This window comes from Protopterus annectens, chromosome 7.part0, assembly GCF_019279795.1.
Source record: "Protopterus annectens isolate FY-2018-M chromosome 7.part0, PAN1.0, whole genome shotgun sequence".
Lineage (NCBI taxonomy): Eukaryota > Metazoa > Chordata > Ceratodontiformes > Protopteridae > Protopterus > Protopterus annectens.
Genome location: NC_056739.1, coordinates 1,061,333,160 through 1,061,359,771, shown reverse-complemented (window position 1 = coordinate 1,061,359,771; position 26,612 = coordinate 1,061,333,160). Strand labels below are relative to the sequence as shown.

Sequence of the window (26,612 nt, the reverse complement as noted above, 5' to 3'; positions counted from 1 at the left end):
TATGAAATAAATAGATTGTCTTTTAACATATCTGCTCATTACTGAAAACTTTCTGTATAATAGTATGTGATATTAACAACTATCTTGCTTAATAACCCATTCTATTACGAATGGCCTAGAAATCAATTTGCCATTATTTTAATATGACGTGCATCATCTGCAAAACAAAATGTAAATGCATATGTCTTAAAGGAGTCCTGCTAGACTGAAAGTATCCTACAGAAATCAGCAGTAAAAAGATATACAACATGCAAGTTGGTGGATGAAAGACAAAACGTGTGATATTTGTTATAGTTTATAATCTGAAGTTGACTTTGTTTAAAAGTTCTAGATAGTTCCTCAAGGATGACATAATATCCCTGCTACTGTAGATAAAGTTGATTTAATTTAAGTTCAAGGCCCTTACTCCTTTATTGATTCATCTGCATGTTTGACTTTTGATTTTTTTATAACTTTTTTGTCAAGATGTTTGCAGCTATAAAAAAAATCACTTGCTTCACTTTCTGTCTTCATTTGCAGTAACTTTAGAAGATGAAGCCAATTCTGCTGAATGACATAATGATTGGAATATTAAGCTCAGTTCAGAGTATCACTGAAGTCATTCCAGAAGTAATTGCTGGTTCTGCCGCTCCCCTCATCTTCTTAATACTGGCTTTGATTGTGATCTGGAATTGTAAATTCCGTTCTTCTCCACCAGGTAATCTTTGAAATCAATGATTTCATTGTTTTACTTTTATATTTCTTATAAACTTACATTAACACTTCACTTATTTTTCACGTTGTGTGTGTGATACATCTTTGTGTATGTGAATAAAAAAGTTTATAAATATAAATATATATGTATATAGAGAGATAGAGCAAAAGAGAGATATAATATCATATTTTCAATTGCGCATTTCTGAGTAAATGAACACAGTTTCTTACATCTGAATGTTGTATTTCCAACAATCGATATCTAACAGAGAGCTAATGCATACCAATGAAAACTGCCTGGTAAATTATCCAAACTGTGCATTAGCATGTAGGCTTTGGCTTACTACAGTGAAAACCTAAACTCATGTAACTGAATGATATTTACAATATATCTTTCAACACAAAAACGTTGTTAAAGTTATATAAATCATTGTATCTGTTTTATCAGATGTGATATAGTCTCCCAGATAACATACTTTGAATTATGATTGTAGACAGAGCACATTGTGCAATATTTTCCTGACCTTTAGGCATGTCTTTTATTTACACTGTGCTGTTTGTAGTGGATTAGTAAATATATATGTGAATCATGATAGCTTAAGTTATTTTATATAACATTTTTACCTCAGCATTAGAATGAAGCAGTGATGTAAACCTACCACTGTACTGTACTGTACTTCACAAGCAGCCTAAAACTGGAACAAATTTTGCATCTTCAGGTAGTGGAAGATAGGAATACAGTATGCATTCTAGAAAAGTGTTCTTTCTATTTGGTGAGGGGCACTGTCTGCTTATTGGTCTGCAATATGCTTATCTAGGGCAATTGTTTATAATTTAACAGGAATCAATAAACTAACATAAAGAAATAGCTACTGCATACTTATTTTTAAAATAGTTACTTACATTTATAATTTGAAAAAAAAAGGAAAAGTGATTGCTTCTCTCCTAATCTGAACTTTTGTTGTGGTTTAAATGGTTAACAAAATATATGACCTGCTAGCTAATACCTTAATAGTGATGGTGGTGTATGTAGCTAATACCTTAATAGTGATGGGAGGGTATGTTGTATTAATAATGCAGTCTGTCACATTCTTCTTTGGACCTCAACAGCCGCAGTAGTTCATAGTAATTTTCTCTTCTGTGTTCATAAATACATAAAAAAGATGCAGTCAAATGTTTCTCAGGTTTTCATTTTGAACTACTTCTTTGATGTAGTCTGTGGTTATTTGCTTCTTGTTTAGCGTACCATCTGATTTTTCACAGACAGTAAAGTGAACAGTAAAAAAAATCTGTTTGAATGTTTCTTGTGGATCTGTTGCTTGCCTGTATTGTATACTTATACTTCTGGATAAAAAGATGCATGCCCCATCACTGCTAAAAGAGGTGCCAGTACCATTTCCAAATTTCAAAGCCCTTAGGTTATTGAAGTCACCCCCCCCCCCCCATTCAGGTGGCGGTGACAGCATCTGTAGCAAACCTTCTTACTTCAGTTCTATCCACTTCCCATATTATACATAGTAGACCCAAAGTAGTTTATAATGCCTTTGCATTCTGTGAATCTATTTATGGGGAATTGTTATTGTCCACTACATTATCATGGCTGGTGAGAGCACCTTCAAAAATTACTCAAAAGGTTGCCATGTCATTAAAAATTTGAGGCTGATCACAGGAACGCACATTGTTAAAGTATACAACATTACTTTATAAGAATAGTCTAATGATGCAATATATTTGATGTATTGTCTAGTGACATTTTATGCTACTGGTTTTGGATTTGGTAAGATAATTGGAAAAATGTCAACTTCTTTTATATATAATTATTAATATCTTTTATCTTCATCAGGTCCTTCTTTCTGCATGGGGATTGGACCCATTGTTTCATATATTCACTTTCTTTGGAAAGGAATTGGAAAGGCCTGCAATTACTACAATGACAAATATGGAGAATTTGTGAGAGTCTGGATCATGGGGGAAGAAACACTCATTATTAGCAGGTGGTTAACTTTACAGTTAAATACAAAAATATTAGTAGTGTTACTAGAAAGTGCAAAGCATGTTATAATGAGTTTCTTATTTCACCCCTGCTTTGTTGTAAAACTATTTATTTTCAGTTTTAAACCTTATGTAGCAGTTATTTCATTGCAGAAAATAAATGTTTTGTTAGAATAGGAAGGGAGCAGTTTGAATAATGTAGTTTATTTAATAAAAAAAAGTAAACACCTTTAACACATTCCCACATTAAGTAGGCAGAACAAGATTTGTACTAAATTTCATTGCAATCTGATAGTTGTAAAGTTTTGCAAGTTACAAAAGTGGCGGATTCAAAAATACACAGCTCATTAGAGATAAATATTAATTTATCACACCATTTTTTCAGCACAACATAGCCATCTAAAATGATGTTATTGCATATAAATGGTCTATAGAAGTGTTTAAAAAACATAATAAAAATATTATTTGATTCATATTCATAGCCATTATGACATATACCAGTTATTTTCAAGTACCAAATAGTGAAAATAGTTCTCTGCACAGTAATTATTTTACTGCAACAGCTAGAAAGACCACAGAAGTACCTCACCAAGAGGATTTCTGGCCTCAAACATATGCACTATGCAGCCCGACTGAAGAAACTCCAGCTGTACTCGGTTGGATACCTCTTACTCAGAGGTGGTCTGTCTGTCATACAAGGCGATGTCCAACCCAGAATTGATGGACATGCTCCACCTAAAAAACAAAAACAAATCCCCAAGAGCCACACGCTCTAGGGATCTAAACCTCAACACAACGATAAATAGGACATGCTGGAGGGATAGATTCCTGTCCCAGAGACTCCCCATGCTTTGGGACAGGATTCCAATTTACATTAGGCAGAGCCCCTCACTAACACTCTTCAAGAGAAACCTTGATGAATGTATGGGAAACAGAAAATTTACCCCGGGGATCACTGCAGTGGCTCTGCTGGACAGAGGCAGAGGGAACTAATGGCTTTGCTGGACCGAGGCACAGGGAACTAATCTAAGGGGGCAGTGAAAGCCAACCCATTCTGGCTAGGCTTATAGACGCCCTCGAGCAGATAGCCTAGTACTTACCTATGACCCTATGAACCTATGAACTAATAATAGCTGCCCTTATCTATATTTATAGCATAATACACTATAAGTTTCTAATGCCAATAATATAAAAATACATTTGTATCAAAATTGTATTGAAAATAGTAGAGATGCATTTTTTTCCGTCCAAATTTTTCAGCCTGTTGTTACAGACAATTAAGCCTTTATATGCTTTCTTTCATGTAAGTTATTACAATCTTTCAAATGTGTAAATCAAAATATATTGTGCCTATGCAGAACTCCTGGCTGAAGATGTGACTTAAAAACATATTAGCACTTTCTGTGAATGGGGAAACAGAAAACACTTTACAATAGTGTTGTACACGTTGCATTTTGACTTCTAACTTGAATATTTTTGAGACTTTACCATAGGATAATGCATGAATGTGTCTTGCCCTGGTTGCCTTACTTCATTTGAGGTACTATAGTAAAGTATTTTCATTCAATGTCCTTTGCTCGCTTTCACTAGAGTGAAGAAAATATATTACATTGTTGCTAATGAGCAATCCACAGATAAATCAGGACATTCTAGATTGTATAGCAGCTGTATGTGCATTATGATTTCGCATTTATATGAAAGCTACTCCTTATTGTTTCAGATTTTCAGGATGATTTTGAAATCCCTGCTGTCTAAAATGAAAAGTTGGAAGAAATAACTCTTGAGGCCAATGTTTCTTATATATCTTGGAAAGGTCATGTTTGCACAGAGTCAGGGATTTAGGAATAGTTCTGAAAATGTGTCACACATATAAAACATAACACACGTTCTTACGGTTTCACTTGAAATCGTTGAACAACCAGAACATCGAACCTGAGAATATCGAGACCAGAACATTGTACCGTCACAATATTGCATTTCCAAAACATCGACGATTAAAACATCGAAAACGGAGACCACATCAACAAGAGCTACCATTAGATAACTAATAGTAAACTATACAAATATTATAACCTATAATTCATAACTACAATGAGAAATTATTCTGCTGTTCCCTGTGCATTTAAATAGAAACTCATTTTTGCTATCAGCACTTACACGTTATATTAAAACTGTAACTCAGACCATCAGTATTTAAATAGTGTTACATTAAAGCAATATAATTCACTATTAAAAAATGCTGCCTTACAACACGTTACCATGTTAGTCCTCTTATGTATGTATTTCTATCTACTTTCATTTACTGTGCATTCTTAGTTTAAAATGAAGCAGTATGTTTTACCAGTTTGATTACCCTTACAACAGTTTGTGAAATAGTATGCATTTCCCTGTTCTCCAGGTTACAGAACATGCTTTCTGCCATGTTGTATACAGTACAGCCTCTCTCTTAAAGTGGTAACACCACTGCTATAGTATCCCTGTCTCCATATGCAGCGGAGAGTGGACACTGTTGGCATATTAGCATATTTTGCTCTCCTTTTTTGATGTTTTAACCGTCAGTGTTTTGGAAATACGATATTGTGATGGTATGACGTTCTGGTCTCAATATTCTCAGGTTCGATGATTTCAAGTGGAACCATATGTGTGTGTGTGTGTGTGTGTGTGTGTGTGTGTGTGTGTGTGTGTGTGTGTGTGTGTGTGTGTGTGTGTGTGTGTGTATCACTATATATACATGCAGAGTATAATGCATTTCAAAAAACAAAAATCTAAATGCAGAGGCATATTATCTTAATGAAACAAGGGAGGAATATCACTCTGAAAAGTTTAGAATCAGGCAGTTCCATAATGCGGTGAACACTCATCAGTGCATTGCTAAACATGTTCTTCCAAGAATTGTATGATAATGTTTCTGACAGCAACTGCCTGTATAAATGGCGGGTTTCTTTTTTACTTTTTAAGGATCATAGGATCATAGGAGGTTATTAGGTTAATATCCCTCTCTCTCTCTTTCCCATTTACACACCATGTGGTACATCAGGCAACAAGCACCTTTCACCACTTGTTGTTTCTGTAGCAGTTACGGGTTTTACTGGCTCAATTTGCTAGCCGAAGGCCCAACCTCCCCCTCCCCCAGAGGGTGAACCACACACATTTGCATGCATACACTCACACCTAGGGCCAATTTAGATCATCCAATCCACCTAGTGCATGTCTTTGGAATCTGGGAGGAAACAGGTTAATATCCCTAGAGTCTTTTTAAGCCTAGCTAATCATGTCCCAATTTTCCCAATTATTAATGCACATGGGCTAGAATGGCTTTGGTATATGTATGTGCCTTAGGGTTTCTACAACTGCTCTTGCCCATAAGGGCCACAGGTGACAAGCCATGGGTGAATTTGAAAATTCCCATCCATTGGTCCAAATTGTGCTTGAACAGAATTATTGAAGAGCTCTGTTTCACATGAATGGGGAGTCTGCTGCAGAGAAGGGGTGATCTCTGAGGCACATACCTGTCCCTCCAACATATTTTATTTTTGTTACAGACGAGGTTTAGATCCTTAGAGGGGGTACTTCTAGTGCTGTTTGTTTTGCAAATGTGTAGCAGATCCATCAGGGATGGATTGGAGAATGCCTTGTAGGTTAGGCATAGATCACCCCTTAGTAGTCTGTAGGAGACCAAGTACAGGGACAGGGCTTTGAGGTGGTCTGCATAGGACATATTATTTACACCCAGTATTCTCTTAGTGATTAACCCCTGTAGCCACTCCAGTTGTTGCAAATGTCTAGTACATGCTGAAGGGTGGATTGCACTCAATTATTGGTCCATTGAGGGCTGAGTATAATGGAACTATGATCTCCTTAGATCTGGATGCCATGCCCTTACTTATAAGTTGCACCATCTAGAACAATTTTTTTCACTACCATGGACACATGGTGATCAAGTGACTGTCAACCTAAGTTTTCAAGTCCCTCACAACTAGGTCTACTCTTAGGGGAGTGTTATCAATATTGTAATTGACAGAGGTGGTCATCTTTCCAAAGGGTATACTTATGCATTTTTTTTCATTGAGTTTTAGGCTATGGCTCTGGCACCAACTATTTGTCTGTGTCTGACCCTCCAGAAGGATATCTAAATCTTTAGTGGATTCGTTGATTGCACCTAACTTGCAGTCAACAATAAATTTGGTCAGCCAAAGGCTCTCTACATTTGCCAACTTCAAGGAAGTATATTCTAAACAGGAGACATCCATATACCAATCCTTGTGGGAGACCACTAGTAACAGGCCTCTTGGTGAAGGTGGATTACCCTACCTTAGCTTCATGTGTGCTATCTGTGAACGTTTGGTTATCCATCGGGTCACATGGGGATTTATACCTAAATGTGTGGCTTGTGTATAATACCTGACTGTGCTAGGTCAAGGTAGGCAGCATGTACCATTTAGCCCTTGTCCATGGCTCTAGTGACCTGCTTGAAGAAGTTCACCAATTTTAATAGGCATGACCTGTTCTTGACAAAACCAAACTGTAATGGCTCCAGTGTTTGAAGATTTCCTATGGCTTTGTTTATCAGGTTCACAATAATTCTTTCCATAGCTTTGCATATAAGACTAGCCAAACTTATGGATCTGTAGTTCCCTGGGTCTGATGACAGTCTCTGTTTGTGTATAGGGATGACTGTTGCAGTCCTCCATCCTCCCAGGGATGAAGCCTGTACAGAGGATGTGACTGAATAGAGATTCTAGTGGGCCTGATAGGTCATGTTTCAATCTATTTAGAAGGCATCCTGGGACATTATCAAGATCCAACAATGCAATGTTTTCAACTCATAGGTTCATAGGTTCATAGGTTCATACTAGGCTATCTGCCCTGGGGCATTTATAAGCCTAGCCTGATTGTGTTTGGCTTACGCCATCCCTTGATTTGAGTATACTGTGCCCTTTTTAAAGTTTAGTTTACTGTCCCTCTGTCTAATAGTGACACAGAAGTAATCCCCGGGACAAACCTACAATCCCCCATCCACTCATCAAGATTCTTCTTGAAGAGAGTCAGTGAGGTGCTCTGCCTAACATGAATTGGAATTCTATTCCAGAGCGAAGGGAGCCTCTGGGTTATGAATCTGTCCCTCCAGCATGTTCTATTTATTTCTGTGCTGAGGTTCAAGTCCCTCGAGCGCATGGCTCTAAGGGATTTAGATTTACTGAGGTGGAGCATGTCCATTAATTCTGGGTTGGACATAGCTTTATATGTCAGGCATAGATCGCCTCGAAGTAGGCGGTATGCAACTGAGTAGAGCTGGAGTTTTTTTTAACCGAGCAGCATATGGCATCTGTTTGAGTCCCTTGATCCTCCTGGTGAGGTACTTTTGGGGTCTTTCTAATTGCTGCAGGTGTCGGGTAAGGTACATCCCAAAGGGGCATTGTATTCTATGATGGGCCTGATGAGGGATGAATAAAGGGGCACAATTACCTCTCTTGATCTAGATGTGAATCCTTTCATGATGAGGTGGGCTATGTAGAAGGTCTTTCTAACCACTTTGGCAATGTGGTTGTCAAAGGAGAGATTGCTATCAACTTGGGTCCCCAGATCCCTAATTACTTTCTCAGTACTTAATGGGTTACCACCTATGTGGTAATTTGTGGGCACATTGTTTTTGCCAAAGGGTATGACTATACACTTTTTGGCATTTAGCTTTAGACCATGGCTCTGGCACCAGTTATCCATCTCTGCGAGACCTTTTTAAAGGATATTTGTGTCAGCTGGAGAGTCGATTATGGTGCCCAGTTTGCAGTCATCTGCGAACTTGGTGACCCATAGTCCTCCCACATTGGCCTGTACCTCAGAAAAGTAAATACCGAACAAGAGAGGTACCAGGACAGAACCTTGTGGGACACCACTTGTGACCGGTTTCGAGTCTGACATGGCTCCAGCAACTCTGACTCTGTGGGTTCTGTCTTTGAGCCAGTTTGCGACCCATCTTGTGACATAGGGGTTTATATTTAGGCTGGATAGCTTATCTATGATGCCCAAGTGGGGTATTGTGTCAAATGCCTTTGCGAGGTCCAGATAGGCTGTGTGGACTACCTTCCCTTCATCTATGGCCTTGGTGACTGTTTCGAAGAAGTCAACCAGGTTCAAAAGGCAGGATCTGCCCTTGACGAAGCCAAATTGGGTAGGGTCTAGTGTCTGTAAGTCCCCGATGTCTTTGTTTATGTGTTCCATGATGATCCTCTCCATAGCCTTGCAGACTAGGCTAGTCAGGCTTATGGGGCGATAGTTTCCAGGGTCCGTAGAGGCGCCACCTTTGTGGAGTGGGACCACTGTTGCTGTACGCCATTCTTTGGGCACATATCCTGTAGTGAGGCTGAGATTGTACAGCAGTTTTACTTGAGGGATTAGTTCTTCTTGGAGTTCATGTAGGACGCAACCTGGGATGCCATCTGGTCCCATGGAAGCAGTGTTTTTTGCTTTGGAGAGGGCGGCCTTCACCTGAGCATCAGAGATGTTTGGGAGGCTGCACTCTGCCGGGATAGATACTTGCTCTTTTGGGGGGGGGCTGGAGAAGCTTGCACTGAACCTGTCTGCCAGGATATTGGCGATGTCTGTGGGTTCAGTGTATTTTTTGTCGTTTAGAATCAACTCAGAACAAGTCTGGGAGTTGCATCCCAGGTTCCTAACATAACTGAAAAAAGCCTTATGATTGTCTTTAGTGTCCTGAAGCTGGCCTTGGAGGATTTTATGAGGGATCGTAATTTTTTGCTAGTACTGATCAGAGATGCCTTCCCTTTTAGGGATTTTGCTCTATCATGTAGTAGCTTCCTCCTTCTGTTGTACAGTTTATTTATGGCTGGGGTTCACCAGAATGGACGCCTGCCTTTGGATGATTGGGTCTTGATTTTGTTTGGGATAGCATGATCCATGCATTCCTGGAGATGTCCGTAGAATGCGTTTATATAGGATTCTGCAGTTTGGGCCGTAGTTTCCACTGGCCCTGGGGCCTTGAAGGATTCCACTTCAGTTTTGAGAAGTGTGAAGTTCGCTTTTGAGAAGTTTTTCACTGTGGTTTTCTGGGCTGGGGGTGGGGTCGGGATGTGGATATCCAGTGAAATTAATTTATGGTCTGATCTTACCAATGAGGGATATACTTCTGGTATGGAGCATAGAGTCCCCATGTTGGTAATGATCAGGTCTAGTATGTTATCCCTCTTGTGGGAGTGGTGACTAGTTGTTCCATAGCATTTGAGTTTATAAATTCCAGGAACCTTTGGGCTAAGGTGCTGGGGCTTGAGTAATGCTCCCAGTCTATGTTTGGGTAGTTGAAGTCACCCAATATAATGGTGTTCGGAGAGATCTTCATGTTCTCCAATGTTTTCAGGAAAGCCGAGTGGGATTCCTGACTTTGAGAGGGTGGTCTGTAGGATTCTATAAACTGAAAAGCAGTCTTGCCCAAAATGCCCACTGTCAGTTGCACATGGATGGTCTCCGATACTTCATGCAATGCCACTAACCTGGAGGTGTGGATATCCTTGATAAATATGGAAACTCCCCCTCCTTTTTTGGTTCGGTCCGGGTTTTGGGGCCGAAAAGCATGATATGAGGTATAACCTGGTAGTGCTGGGGTGCTCTCTGGAGCCTAGAACCAGGTTTCTGTCACTGCACAGATATCGATGTTCTCCATACTGAGGAGAGCTTTAAGTGTGTGCATCTTGAGGTTAAGACTTCTGGCGTTTAGCAGCATTACCCTTAGCTTCTTGTTCCTTGTGCTGTCTACGGAGGTGGGTTTGACTTTTGAGCCTTGCCTAAAAAAGGCACTATGGGGGTGGCAAGAGCCTTTGCCAATATCCGAAAGCCCAGGGGTGACAGGTGCAAGCCATCCCTAGGGAAGCAACGTGGCTTGTCGAGCATGTCATCCCAGGCTGACAGACACTGGATCCCCTTTGAATGACACCAAAACTTTAGCCAATTTTTAAAATCGATCATTTTGTCTTTATACTGTGGCATCATTCTAGGTGAGGGTAAGATGCTGCTCAAGGTCAGGGTCATACCGGCCTGGGATACATGATCAGAGAGCTCCTCTATGTCTCTTTTCATGTAGTCGAGGGAGGTACGTCTCAGGTCATTCACGCCAACATGTTCAATGACTGAGTCATATTTGTATTTGCTTTGGAGTGACCTGAGTGCTTGCATTATGTGGCGGATCCTAGCGCCTGACAGGCAGCTCACTGTGACCTTCTCTTTATTCAGCCTGGTGAGCAGGACGTCAGTGTGTCTGACAATGGAGTCACCTATTACAAGAGTATCAGGTGTGTCATTCAGCCTTAAGGGCTATGACTGCTTGGCACACTGACTTTGTGTGCTATGTGTTGTACGTGTTTTGTTTTGGGGTAGCGTTTGCTTGGATGTCTGCTTTGGAGGTCTCTGTTGCTTAGGTAGATTTTTATTTAGAGCCTCCGAGTATGTTTTTGTGTTTTTATGTGTTTGGTTCGCTGTTGTGGTGGGACTATGTGACACTGGAATTGTGTTGTGTGAGGTTACCTTCTCCTCCTGACTGGTTACACCAGTTTTGAGATGAGAGAGCTCAGCCTCCAGTTTGGCTATATGGTTGCATCTTTCACATATATTTGAACCTGTTTGGAGGAGGAGATGGTTGTCCGTGTACATGAGACAGTTGTAGCATTGCCTCAAAATTCCCAGATTCACCAGCTGGACTGGAGAGGAAACCACTGACTGACCTTTGGGCATGCTAGAGTAATATAGGGAACTGAATTAAAATGGACCAATAGGGGACAAGGTAATCGTAGAGAGTATAAGAGTAAGTAGTGCTTATGGTTTATTAGTGCTAACTTGTAAGATTACTTACTCTGGATAGTACAGTGAGGATCTGTACTTCAGTGACAGCTAGAGGAAAATGGTAGAATTTATTTTCTGGGGAGGAGCTGGGGTGATAGGGAGGTGAAATTGAAGCTAAATTTATTGGCCAGCAAATTTGCTGTACCCTCAGGTCAGTATAGGATGTTCCATTTACTATTAGTTCAAAACACTGTTGGGTGTTCCCTTTAATGTTGCACACAAAATTGAAAAATGCCTTATGATTATTCTTAGCCTGGGAGACCATTTTTGCTTCGAAGTTGGTTTTGGTAGATTTGATTAGTCCCCTGAGTTGCTTGTTGAGACTGATGAGAGAAATTTTGTCTTTTAGGCATAGCCTTTCCTACTTTTGGACACAATTTTCTTTATTTTGTTGTACAACCTATTTATACTGGAAGTCCACCAAAGGGGCTTGATTTTGGAGTTTGTCCTACGTTTATTTTGGTTTGATAATCCTGTTTCTATGTAGTTATTTCCTTAAACATCTCCACATAGACCATCATCCTCTCTGAGTTTTGGGGGGATTTGGAAACTAGCTATGCCATCACGTAACAGGAGATAGTTAACCTTGGAACAGTTCTTAAAGGTTCTGTGGTTTGCTGAGAGTTAAAGCAGTCTAGCTGTTCCAGGGTGTTTGCACTGACAAAATCCAGGAATAATTGAGCCTGCATGTTAGTTATTGTATATGTATCCCTATTTATAGTGAGATAGTTGAAATCACCCATGAATATGGTGCTGGGCTGAGTTTTGAATGACCCCATTATATTCACGTATGTGGTATGGTTATCCTGGGTTATTGACAGGGACCTATAGCCAGCAAGGATAAGGTATGGGACTTTACCTAAGGTTAGTCAGAAATGCAGTAGCTCAAGCATGTCATATTGTTTGACCAATCTTGAGGTATGCTAGCTTTTTATGTAGATTGATACAACTCTGCCTCTTGTCCCTTCCTGTGCGGTAGTTGGTCTAAATGTGTGGAAGGCATTATAGCCCTGTACTGCTTTGGTGCCTTCCATGGCTTTAAACCACATCTCAGTAACTGCACAGATGTCAACACTCTCCAGAGTGAGGAGTGCTTCAAGGTAGTAGAGCTTCTGTTGAGACCCCTAGCACTGAGCAGTAACACTTTTAGTTTTTCTTGCATAGAGTTTACTATGTGGAAGGTGTATCAGATTGGCATTGCCTAAAAAGGCACTATATGTTTGGATAATGTGTTGGCCAATATCCAAAAATCTAGTAGGGACAAATGCAGACCATTCCTGTCACAGGGGCTGTCAATCATGTTCTCCCAATCTGACAAATACTGGATCCCATTAGAATGACACTAGTAACTAATCCAATTGTTAAAGTCAATCATCTTCTATTTTTATTGTGGAATCATCCTTGGAGACAGTGGAATGCTACTCAATGCTAAGCTCATACCTGCCTGGGACACATAATCTGAAAGCACTATCATGACTCTCTTCATATAGTCCAGGGTGTTATGTCTCAGGTCATTAACACCCACATGGACTATGACACAGTCATACTGGTACAAAATCCTTTTCCCTGATAGGCAACTGACTATAACTGTCTCTTTGCCAGCATGTTTAGGGGGGCATCAGAATGTTTCCAGTGACCAATATATTGGGTTGTGAAGCAGTTTGCCTTAAGGATGAAACATTGTGATATGTGGTTGTATGTGCCTTGGGAAGTGTTGTCTTTGTAGTTGTCTGGGAGGTTGCTCAGGGAAGTATATGGGAAGCCTTTGAAGTCTGGGTCGATTGCATTTGAGAGCCTCAGCATATGTGAGTTTATGTATCTGATCCATGGTAGATATAGTGTGTGTTACTGGCAATCTGCTTGGAAACATCAGTGCTGTCTGTGAGAGGTTTGCCTACAGAGACATAGTGCAATTACATCTCTCACATAATGTGTCAGTTTGCTTAAGACTAAGATGGTTATCAGTAAACATGAGACAATTGCAACATAGTCTCAATGTGCCCATTTCCACCAGCCTAGCTACAAATACAATAGGAAAGTGCACATCCATGAATGTGGATCCTCTTTTTTGTGATCCATGAAATCTGGGTTTGGAGTTGGGCTAGGAATGTTCTAAAACAGCATCTTGGAGTGATACTTCTCAGCAGGCAAACTATCTACTCTACACTCAACTAGATACTGAGGAAATTAAAAAGGAAGTTTTATATGAAAAATTGCAACTCTAGGTGCCTACCTCTCCACAGGGCACTGCAAACCACTGCTGCACAGTGTGCAAGAGATGAGTTAAAGAAGAATCTAATCTATAAATAGTAAAAATGCAGTCTAAGTGTATATATATTAGGCACAGACCCTGCAGCAATTCACAATTCTCTCACTATTGGGAGTGATACTACAAGACTAAGGTTCCTCACTAAGTAAAATGCAAACAGAACAAAATGCAATAGAAACATAATAAATGAGACTTAGATTATGCAGCAATTCACAGTGCTCTCACTGTTGTGAGTGATAGTATAACATTAGACTTTTGTGATGTTAGGTAAAGTAGGTATGCATTTTTGCCTCACGTTGTTTGTTTTCCTGATATGTATTTCATATGGTACCATACACAAGTTTACCAAGAGTACCATGATCACAGGTAAGTACTGATGTGGCATACATTAAGTTATACAGTGCTCTCCTTGCTTTTTGTTTGTTTGGCATAGTTTATCTCTTCCTAGCAGTACAACAAATGCAGTTCTGTGCTACAGTTTTTAGTGTCTACAACTGCTTTGGGGGTTTTGGCACTCAGGCACAATTTCAGCAAACCACAATGATTCCCAAAAGACATCTAATTCTACAGACTTCAGATGTTATTGTGGCATTGAAATAACCCATGTTTCCTTTTCCTTCATGGTATAATAGTAGTTGTGAGGGAGCTGTGATTCACTACCACTCATAGCAGAAACATTTGTTAAAAGATACTGTATAACTATTGTTTACAGTGCATTGAGTCTTCACATACCTGCCCCATTCCTTTGGTCATACTGATTCTCCCCTTCTGCTTACTGACCATCTGTTTTCTGTTCCTTGGGAGCCATCTTGGGTTTTGTGATTAAGTCCCAAACCCAACACTATGGGGGCATATGTATGCGCCTGCATCACCACAAGGCATTCAATGCCCTCTTCTTATGTGTGCTTGCTAAAATACACATGCCTACAAGGGCTATCATCACTGGCTTGGAATACCAAGCCCAAGTCCTGCAGCCTTTGATCTTATTCAAGCCTCTGTGAATAATTAAGCTACCTGGGACCCTGTTTCATTCTCCTGATGACATGTGCACAAGAGTGAAGCACTTCCCTGCCTGGCTTGTCAATTGCCAGAATGACTAATTGGACATCTGTGTGATAGTCAGGGCTGCATCTGTCTGAGTCACTAAGCCAGGCTTTCATTCCTCCCACTCCTGACTTAACTACTCTAAACCTAAATCATTGTGGTTTTGGTAAAGGAGCATTTTCTTCCATGCAAATAATTCAGTTATTCAGTTGTAGTTAGCTGAATGTGATGAATTCAGCTTCATTACGCTTATCTATAAGCAAAAGTATGGTTATTGACCATAGATATAGACCGCACTAAGTGAGAGGCTAATGTGTGTCAAGATACTTCTAAAATGTCATTGCAGAGTTTATATAAAACAGTACAGCTGGTCTGCCAAAGTAATAGGCTACTCCACACCAGGTTGACAGCTTCTCAGTATGTATGCAAATCAAACACTCTGCATGAATAACATCAGCAGTGGAATTCACAGAAAACTATACAGCTGCCATTTGAAATACCATAACATCATTTACATGACTGCAATAATCAGGCAGCGCAGCCACCAGTGCAGCAGATGTAGTGAGCTATGCACTGTTTCCCACAGACCATCCAACCTTCCATCCCAACAAAGGCAGCTAACATAAGTGTGCACGCGCGCGCACACACACACACACACACACACACACACACACACACTTACTTATATAAAACATGTCTCTCTCTCTCTCTGTATATATATATATATATATATATATATATATGTGTGTGTGTGTGTGTGTGTGTGTGCATGCATATCACACACAGACACATACACACACACACACACACACACACACGCACACACACACACACACACACACACACACACACACACACACACACACACACACACACATCGTTGTCCCTGCTGCTTGAACTATGATGTTCAGATGCATAAAAGTAGACTCCACTTCTTGCTGTATAGTATATAGCTGTTTGCAATTTGTCAGTACAGTGATGTCATTCACTTGAGTACTAATAGCAATTGCCATGCAAATGAGGCCAAATACACACTACAGGGAAATGAGGTAAACACGGCACATAAAGACTCATAACTGCTTTGTCCCCATCTGGGTACATACAAAGCCTGGACTGTACACATTATGTGCAGCTCTTATTTATCAACTGTTTTCTTCAGCATATATAGACCCCACTTGTACCCATGACATATATGTAGTATTTATGGAGGTGCCATAGACTTGCTGGGAGCACACATTGCTGTTGTGCATACTCATCATAGGGTGTCATCTCCTCACCAGTGCTAGGGATATTTGTCACCTACAGGGTACACTATCTGCCTTTTACAGTATATTTCCTTGTGTCAGTATGTCCCTCTCCTTTGTGTCCTTACTTTGTTGCTCATACAGATGGTACTCAACCAGCTATATAGTGCTTCTTCATTCTATTTTGCCCCTTCCTTCTGGCTCATGCAGATGGTGCATATGTTATAATGTGTAACCTCATCTCCTTATGTTCCCTGTATCAAGTATTAACACTACTGCCAGACTATAGTACACACAGACTGCTGTAATGTGTGGTTCCCTACTCTCCTTCACCTGAGAATTGTCCTTATGCTCTGTGGTAAGTGGTCTGTTTAACCATGGAATGGGATAGCGCACTGAGCTATATTGAGCTACTGCTTAATGTTCTATTGATTTCACTCAGTGATTCACTGAACATGCTCTTGTTAAGATACAAAACAATATTCATCTCCGTTGTTTATTTTAAAGCTGTCTTGCTATGTTAAACCCATTTAACATAGCGAGACAGGTTTAAAAAAAAAAGCAACGGAGAAAGCAAGATCTCCGTTGCTTTTACATTGTGTCGCTATGTTAAAGGAGTTTAACATAGCGAGACAGCTTTAAAAAAAGCAACGTAGATCTCCGTTGCTTTTTTTAAACCTGTCTCGCTATGTTAAACTCTTTTAACATAGCGAGACAGAGACTTATACTAATGGAAAAAGTCCGGGCGACCGGACCTTTTTCCATTAGTATAAGTCGATTTACAACGTGCACGCTGGCCAATCAGCGTGCACATTTTGGAATATTAATGGGGGGGGTCATGGTATAATATATACTATTACTGATTAAATGCAACATTATTGTAACAATAAAATACAACCACTGACCAATTAAAATGAACACTACAGCATTAAATTTGCTAACTAAGACCTCCTGAGTCTCTTCTTGTGCCTTTCCACATTACGCACATGTTACGAATTCCAAAAAAAAAAAACTTTTTTCACTTGCTATGTTGACAGGAAATAAATCATCAGAAGCAGACTAAAACAATCAGGAATCCATCTAGAAATGAAAATGTATTTAAAATACAAGGGCTAAATTTTTCTTTTATTTTAACTTCTCCCTTTACTCTCTAAAACATGAACAATTCTATGAAACACACATCTGACAATAGTGCAACTCAGATGTCCTGTCTAATTGGAACAGTGTTTCTTCAAACTATGGCATTTTGTATCTGATCTTCAAAGAAATCCTCATCTAAAAAATTTCTTTGCTAGTAAGCCATCAGAGGTGCACAATACACCATTAGGTTTACCAAGGTCCCACAAATCCAGTATTGTACAGTGGTGATGTTTCAATGCTTTTTTTTTTACTATGATTCTGATTAAACTTAAAGCATTATTATTAGTTTCAGTTGCACTTCAATAAGTCAGTTGCATTGAACTTTTATTGCACTTAGCTTTCAGATAATAGTAGCTTAGCTTCTTTGTTCTGCATTCTAATAGCTATTAAACTAATGGATACTAAAAAAACGGAATAGCATAGGTTTATTTAACTTCATGTCAAAAGGGGACATGATTTTAGAGAGTTTGGAAGCAGAAATTATAGGTACATGCCAGTAATACATGAGCTGTGTATCCACATGTGAACACTTTCTTACCCTGAAACATGATAGATGAACTCCAAAATGGTTCCTTGATCCTTGCCACACTGACACATATTCCTATACAGAAGCTGCTGATATTTCCATATAGGAGAACGCTGCCTGGAGTGTTTCCATTTCCTTCCCTCTGTCTATCTTTTCATTTTCCTACTCCAAATGTTTCTGTTTAGAGTAATTCCCTACTTCCTGACAGTACAAGTCCTGCTCAGATCATTTGTTCTCAGATCTTGATGAGTTTTAATTAAATCTCTGGCACTGAAGCAGCTGCAAATAAGTTTTTATTTGCGGACTCAAGAGTCTAGCATCCAAACACTATGCTTCCATGAGAGCTAATGTGGCATATTCATTGTATTTATGCTACTGAAGCTAGACTCGATGAGAACATTGTATTTATGTAGTTGCCTTCCCAGTTGAACTTAAGAATTTTCCAGTTTCATCTTTTGTAACTCTTATCTAGTTTCTTTTACTGATATTGGCAAAATGAGAGTAATACATTCTGTTGTCACTTAACTCACTGAAACCTATTTAGTCAACCCTCAAGCACTTAATTAGCAACCATGCATAAAAAAATATCAGAGGTTTTGGTAAACTCTGAGTTAGTTACATTAGATAATGCAAAGAGCATAGCTCCCTACAGAGGACTGTGGGCATCTAATACATATATATATATATATATATACATATATGTATGTATATATATATATATATATATATATATATATATATATATATATATATATATATATACACATATATATATATATATATATATATATATATATATATATATATATATATTATTTCATGGGTCACCCATTTGGTTATTCAAGTTGTAATAAACAAATCGGTATAAATAATTGAAAGCACAATAACCAAATTGTGTTTTGGCTATTGGCGATCCTTTGAAGTTCTCAGACAATGATGGTATTACAGAGCATGTTCCCATATGAAGTACTAGTGCTTTTGATACTCTGGATAATCACTTCATTGATGCTAACTCTTAGAGAGACATAGCTACAAAGAGAACAAAGAGTTGCCTATCTACTGCCAGACTGAAGGCATGCCTAGGATGTTCAGGAATCATACACACTCTTCCTCTCACACACGCACAGTACCACAGAAACCTACACACACCTGTCCCTCTGTTGTCACAACATCCCTGATGCCTTCTTTTTCCTACCATCATAAATCGTGGATGGTTACAGATAGTAATTAATATCAGACATTAGATAATCCATCTGATTTTAGTCATGGTTATAAATGAGAAAAGTCAGAATAGGTGTGGTGAATCAGCAACTCCTAAGATTATTAATACTACTACATTTAAAGGTAATAATATGATTAAAGATTTAACAGATTTTATTGCTAAGAAAAACAACACTAATATTATTTTTTTATATCTGTACACTGTACTAATGAGTTACAGGGATTAGGGGCTTATTTTCTGAAATTTCTAAAAAGAATCTAAACTCAGAAAATACTCTGGAGAAAAAACACATGCAATGAAGTAATCATTGGTTTAGATGGCGAAAAGCAAGAGAAAAAAGATGAGGTTAAAACTGTGAAAAGGAAACAAACAAATATTACTGAGATTCACACAGATTAATCGGACTAAGTTAAATATGTCTAATGTCATATTACATGGAAAATGAAGCAAGGATTTAAAAAAAAGCTGAATTTCAGCCAGACTTAACATTGGTGTGTTTAAGATTGCATTAAATCTTTGTTGTTTTCATTGAAATGGTAATTTGAAAAACACAAGTGAGGGGGCACAAACATTTTGATGTAATTTAAGGCTTATTCATATTTTATACCAACCAAGCATGCTCTTTATTTACAAATATTTATTTGCTATAGCTGAGAAACATTGACATTAGGATGTTCAAGCCGTTGAAAGGTGTTAGGCATAAGGACTTACATGATATAATTATTATCTGATATTAGGCATAGCTGTTGTTATAAGACATAAAACTGTCATAATGAGGCCTTTTTTGTTATGTGTGTGACAGCCCTCCTCTGGGCCAGTGATCAAGGAGCCTCAATCCTCACCACCACCACCGGTGGGAAACATTCACTGTGAGAAAAATAGACACACAGTGTATTTTCAGATGCAGCCCTCTGCACCCAGTACAATTTACCTTAACACAACACAGGTAATGCACATTCCAGTCCTGGGGTTGGGGTTTCTCTCCAAATAAGACACCCCACTGACCACTAAAGAGCTAAGTCATTAGCCAGGTGTTTCAAGTCAAGTCCTCCGCCACCCTCACCATGAAATCAGTGCTGTCAGTGTCCCTGTTCAGACTAGTTGACGCATACTCTCTCTCTCTGAAATTTGATTTTCACACACACATACCCACCTGAGAAAGGCTGGCACAGTTTACAGGCTCTACCACCTCCACCAAGACTATAAGGTAGATTTACTACCACTAGAACACCTGAAGCCAGCTACTTTGAGGCTCTTATTAGGGTATCCAGTTACACTTAGTAAAATTAATTAAATGGTAGTGTTTAACCAAGCAGCAAGACTTTCAGGAACGTGGAGCCACAGTGCCACTAAATAAATACAAGTCCTCTCAAAAGTTAAATATTTTCTAAAAGACCAACCACAATGAAAGGTTCAGATAAATTTAACAATAAATAGCAAAAAAAATGAAAATACTGAACATCTATTTACAGTAAACATGGGAGTTTCAGTCACAGAAAATATAAAAAAAACATGGGTAGAAAGACTCAGAAAGTCTCAGAAAGACTCAGAAAAAACAACATTTAGCTAATGTCACTATATTTTTCTAACTGACTGAAGAATTACTGTTTCCTAGTGACTTACTAAAGCAGGGCAAGATGAAAGTGGTTGGGTGTCTTGTCAGGTCTAAAAACAGAGTACTCACCTCACATCTCTCATTAGTATTCAAATACAATTTCAGTGCTTGCTGTAGAATGGCATCACATCTGGTCACCTGACTCTGTGGTTCCCAAACTATCCTCTCACTAGAAACTGAGCCAGGATCTGGCACTGATGTGTCACAATACACACATATAACTTTAGTTAAGGTTTATTACAACATTTGGAAACTGTAAAACAATTCCAATACTTCCACCCTTTCTGCAGAAACTAACAAGTCATTCTCTGGCATTCCATGGTAGGAATTAGTTCACCATTAAGGACAATAGAGCAGGATCCCATCCCAAGCTTTTCACAGACATTGGATCTTTGGCTGCATTCAGACCTGTGAGATAAAATCTTTATGGTCTAAACCAAGTAATTTAATTTTGGGCTGTTTTTTTTAAGGTTAGCTGGCTGAGGTTAACCCCTTCCTTTCCAATGTCATCTGTTAAAATATATACATTTCATCAGTTACAACAATATAGTCTGACAAACATGTATATTTCTTTTCTGTCCAGCAGGACCCACTGTTGATATATTTTTAACACAAGCATATCTGTTTAATATTCAAATGGCATATAATTCTTTACAAAAGTCCAGCTAGCTATGCTGGAATATGTTACACATGCACTACCCTACTCCTCCCTGGCACAGCTGGTACTACCACACATCATCACAATGTGCTAAGTGACAGGAACTCTGGCCTGGGAATGCAAGTTCATGCTTTTCTGTAGTTTAACTCAGTATAAGTTAATCATGGACAATTTGCATATTGGGGTTCAGCTGTATGATGCTCCACATATAGATGTTTAAATATAAAAAATAGAATATCACCTACATATTTTACGATTACCAGCATTCATAATAAATATACTAACATCTTCAATTAGGTCAGCTGTTTAAGTACAGCATTCCTTGCTAAGGCTTGGTCTAACTTTGTGGATTTTATTTTTTAGCCATTTGTAATTAAAAAAACGTATTCTTACACAAGAAATATTACACAACGTTTCTTAAATGTAAATGATGTGAGTAAGGCTGGCAATGCTTATTTTCATCCCTGTTGAATTGACTTCATTGTCTAGCAGTTTTCTTCATGTGAAAGGGTTGTAAAATCCTGAGATAGGTTTAAACTACTTTCTATGATCATTTGCGGAATCATAAGCCAGAGTAAACATTTGATTTTATTTTTACATTTCTGTTGCAGATGCCAAGAGTAGACACCCTGCTCTAATAATCTAACTGCCCCAGTCTTCATCAGACTTGTATCCTTATCAGTATATGGTCTCCAGCACTATCTGATGTTTTCCAAGTAGGGCTTTAATAGATCTCTACATGCTAGAATACTAATCCTGTGTTCTTTAGAGTCCACACCACTTACATTGCAACTAAACATCCTATTTGCCCTGGCCAAAGTAATTTAATACTGAATGGAGAGATTCTTCTTCTTCATTTCATGATTATTACCCCAAGGTTCTATTCCTTAGGTGCTCTACTTAGCACTCCCTGATGAAATATCTTGTCATTACAGTGTCTGATTTAACATATATTGACACTGAAACTAAGCTCTCACCTTTTTAACACGTTATAGTCTGTTTAGATCTATGTCTATCCTAAATCCAAGGCTTTGCTCTTCTGCCATTTATATGTTGGATCTTAACATAATATCTAACATGGTTTCTGCTTCAAGTGTGCAATACCTTCCTAACATGAAGGTTTGACTCCAATTTCCCTTTGTATCTAATGCTAACTGGCTGCATGATTTTCCTGGCTCACTGGCATTATTTGTCTTGGAAGAAGTTATTACACATTATTGACGTTATTGTGATTAATGTTCTTATCCAGTGCCACTATATTCATTGTTTATTCTGGCATGTCAATATCTGGCTTAAGTAGGTACAATATAGCTTGGATTCAAGCTGTATAACCATGAATGGCAATTCTTGGGGAGGTGCAATTAATGTGCACCTCCTTGCTATTATTATCTATAAAATTATTATTGGAATAATGTTATCTGAATAAAGCACCCATGTCACTTTGCTGGATGTCCACCATCCCGAGTATGAATCTGAGTCCTTTGTATTTTGAAAGGTTCTACCACTATTTAATAACCTGAAAACAGGGGACAGGGATAAAAACTCTGACTGTTCCTTTTAACTTGTTACCACTGTTAATCAAATGTAAAGTCATCTTTAAACATAATAACATTGTAATGTTTCTAATTCTGACTTATTGCTACATCTAAGGGATCAGTCTTAAAATATTTTAATGGTCAGAAGGAAAAATAAATTCAGAATTGCTGTGGTCCATGGTTTGTTGTAGTACTAAACAATACAATGAAGGCAGCTGGAGATTCAGAAGCCATGAGAAGTAAAGAGAGCACTGTATGCTTTGCCTTTACTTATTGCAGATACTGTGTCCTATTTCTGTGTGGTTTGACACTAAAAATCTGGCAGAAACCTCAAGAGATGATGAAGGAATTCCAATTGATCTTAACATTTTGCATAAAATGTTATTTCTTACATGTCAGTCATTCCTAAAACTATTATGTATTTCTATACAATTTCCTTTTCCTTAGCATACAGTTGGCTAGATTCCTGAAGACCTACTCTCAGTGTAAGTGACTTACTTTGGTGTAAGGCCTATCTATAAACAGCCTTACTTCAGAGACCATATTCCAAAACACATGCTCTCACCCTGCTGTCACTGTAAGTGGTCACTTACACTGCAAGCAAGTCTTTTAGAATCAGGGCCAGTATTTTGTCATCCATGTAAAATAAAGTTGATGGAACTATATGGCCTTCTAAGATGTAAACTTTTTTCTTTCTGTCTCTACTTTATCAACTACATGAGAAAAAAAAATGAAAACATCCACTGAGATTCAAATCATACAGATTTTATTCTGATAAAGTCCAGTTAAAACAGAGTGGATGAAAACACTATATAGAGTAGATGAAAGGACTACATGCATTCATTATACCTCCTATGTTGGTCTAGTGGATATTTTTAGTTCTTTTTGTAGTATAGTTTGCATCTGTTCAGAAGTCTTTAAAGTTTTATCAACTACAAATATTATACTTAATCTGAGTACAGCCATGTTTTGTGCACAACCCTAATTTACTGTTGATTTTGATGAATTATTATAGGTCTTTACCTTAATATCAAGAAAATTTAATCTTTCCAGCTTTGAAACCTTTCTGCAAAACCTCATTCTTTTGAAGTATTAAATAAATCATTTTAAGGTGGCACTGTACCTTAACAGTATTTGGAGTCCATGTTTCCCCTTAGTCTTAGTTCTCCTTTTCTGTCTACAAGTTTCTTGGTCTACCACAAAAACTCTGTATAGCCTTTCCCTTAAATAAAATCTACAGTTCAGCAGTCAATTCTGTTTTTGAACCTTAACACATAGTTACTTCAAGTACAACATTTTACATTCCTAGTTTAATCGGGGTACTGATTTCCAGGTCTTTAAGTAAACCATTTCCACATTTTCCATAATATTTTTTATACAATTTTGTAACTCTCAAACTCCAACCTCCTTCTTTAGTTCACTGATTTAAAGATTTCAGTAGTCCTGTCAGTCCTCACGTTTGTAGAAGCGTTACTTTAACTCAGCTTTACTTTATACAATGTCCATGTTTGCATGTGTAATATATTATTTACATGTTTACCATATTCTCAACATCTCCCAGAAAAAAATCTCCACCTATATTCATCTATTCTAAACATTTCCCAGAAAAAAATATCTCTACTCATCTTCTTCTAAAGTTTATCAAGTTATTAGTGTTACATTACATCTGTATCAACTCTTTCCTCTACTGATCACCTTTCTTCATCCCATTGACATTTATAGATTAGTACTATTGTCCTGGTTGGTTATTCTAGAACTGTAGATTTATTCTAGAACTGTAGATTTATTCTAGAACTGTAGGTTAGCATTTCCTTTTTCTCTATTTGTTGTATCATTTATTCTTCTCATTCCTGTTTGTTTAGAATCCCTTTTTCTTACTAATGACAAGGTTGTCCTGTACTTGGTCACCTTTATTTTCCCTTGTCTGTTGGCTACATTTTTATATTACTCCATCTCCATTATACTATTTTCCTTTTCAGAAATGTTTTCACTCACTTCAATTATTGGATTGCTCTCTAACAAAACTGTTCTTTCCCTTTTTATGTGCTTGCCTCTGAATTTTTTCTTTGTTAAGTAATTTCCCCTTAATTTGCACAGGCAGTTCATTTACAATGTGAACTATTATGTCCTAGCTCCCTGTACAAGAAACATTTTATAGGCTGTCCAGCATATCTTGTTAAATGTTAATTGTTCTGAATAGACATCTGATTGGAGATGTGATATGATCCATCATTTTCTTGCACATCATATCCAATTCACAGTCCCATATTATCAAATAGTCTTTTTAACCACATTTAATATTACGATGCTGTTCTATCTTTTGCATTATAGTTTAAGCAGTTTACTATTGAAATCTGGAAAGTGCATGGGTAAACCAGTCATATAGTCGACCCAAAATCCTGAATCCGGAACAGAGAAATTCCATCCAAGTTGAAAATGAATACATCGACACCTGTAGTTCAACATAACAGGAGGTGACATTAGTCACCCGTGCTATGCACCTTCATGTATGGTAACATGCCATAGTCAATGGTACATGTATTTTACTATTGTGTGTGCCCCCCACATCCCCTGCAACTTATATATACCAACTCTGAGATTGTACAGTGAAAATGGAAATGGGCTAATTCCCTGTTCCGCACTAAACTGCAATCTCTGTGCACAATGCCAAACTCAGATACTTGAACTACAACACCCATTCACTGTACTGTAGTCAATATATTTTGAGTTGACATTTGCCATTTTTAACTCCTTTTGACCACATGCCGGTCGACAGCAGTGACTTTGTGTGTTTAATTGTAAACCACTTTAAGCTCCCAAACATTAAATGAACACTTGTATCTTGTTATTTATAAATAAGGTATAAATTACAAAGTTGGGACAGATGTTATGCCCTTCTGTTTCCTCAAATTTTGCATAGATTATGTTTAAAGTTTGTTCAAATCTTCAAACAGAAATCATAAAGTCTGGAAAAGATGTACTACTGCTGCAGTGTCTTTATTTTCTATATGCATGGATCAAATTTCAATATTATAAAAGTCTCATATGTGATGGAATGCCATTCTTCTTTCACAAAAAATGGGCTGAAGTAATATATATATATATATATATATATATATATATATATATATATATATATAGATCTACTTCACTTACCTGAAAAAACACATCGCCGACATTCACTTCATCAAGTCGAATACACCGACAAACCAGAAGGCCGACATCCGGAACACTGACTTTGCAACCCAAGGTAAGTAACCACTTGGCCATCCCAAAAAAAAAACAAACAAAAAAAAACTAAACCCACCCCTATAACTGCCCACACCCCCCTAACTAAATATACCAACTTCAAGATCGCAATACCGCTGGGGTAAAGGGCAAAGTTCAACAGGATGACCAAGCGGTTACTTACCTCAGGTCGGAATGTCGGTGTTGCGGATGTCAGCCTTCTGGTTTGTCGCTGTATTCGTTTTGGTGAAGTGAATGTTGGGGATGTGTTTTTTTGGGTAAGCAAAGTAGACCCATATATATATATATATATATATATATATATATATATATATATATATATATATATATATATATATATATATATATATATAAATAATTAATCACCCGAATATCGATGTTCATAATTTTGTAGAGTATTACACTACTATGCATGCTCCAAGCAAAAATCTCATCACATGTAAAACAATCATTTAAAATGTTCCCTTAAACTTCATTTTTTTCTGGGTGCAAGTCTCCCTGCAGTCCTCACACACTCCGCTAATTACATAAACTAACGCCATGATCACGCACTCACAGACAAATGGCATATTTCCCTA

The 26,612-nt window shown here is 38.0% G+C and overlaps 1 protein-coding gene across 1 annotated transcript in view; it reads left to right on the top strand.

The window, feature by feature from the left end:
* The first annotated feature begins 513 nt into the window (after positions 1-513).
* Positions 514-26,612, top strand: part of LOC122806858 (aromatase) — a 313,131-nt gene continuing 287,032 nt past the window's right edge. Inside the window, exons 1-2 of the mRNA XM_044077618.1 lie at positions 514-697; positions 2,537-2,687. Coding sequence (XP_043933553.1) covers positions 532-697; positions 2,537-2,687 — 317 coding nt within the window. The 5' untranslated portion in view covers positions 514-531. The remainder of the gene's footprint in view (positions 698-2,536; positions 2,688-26,612) is intronic.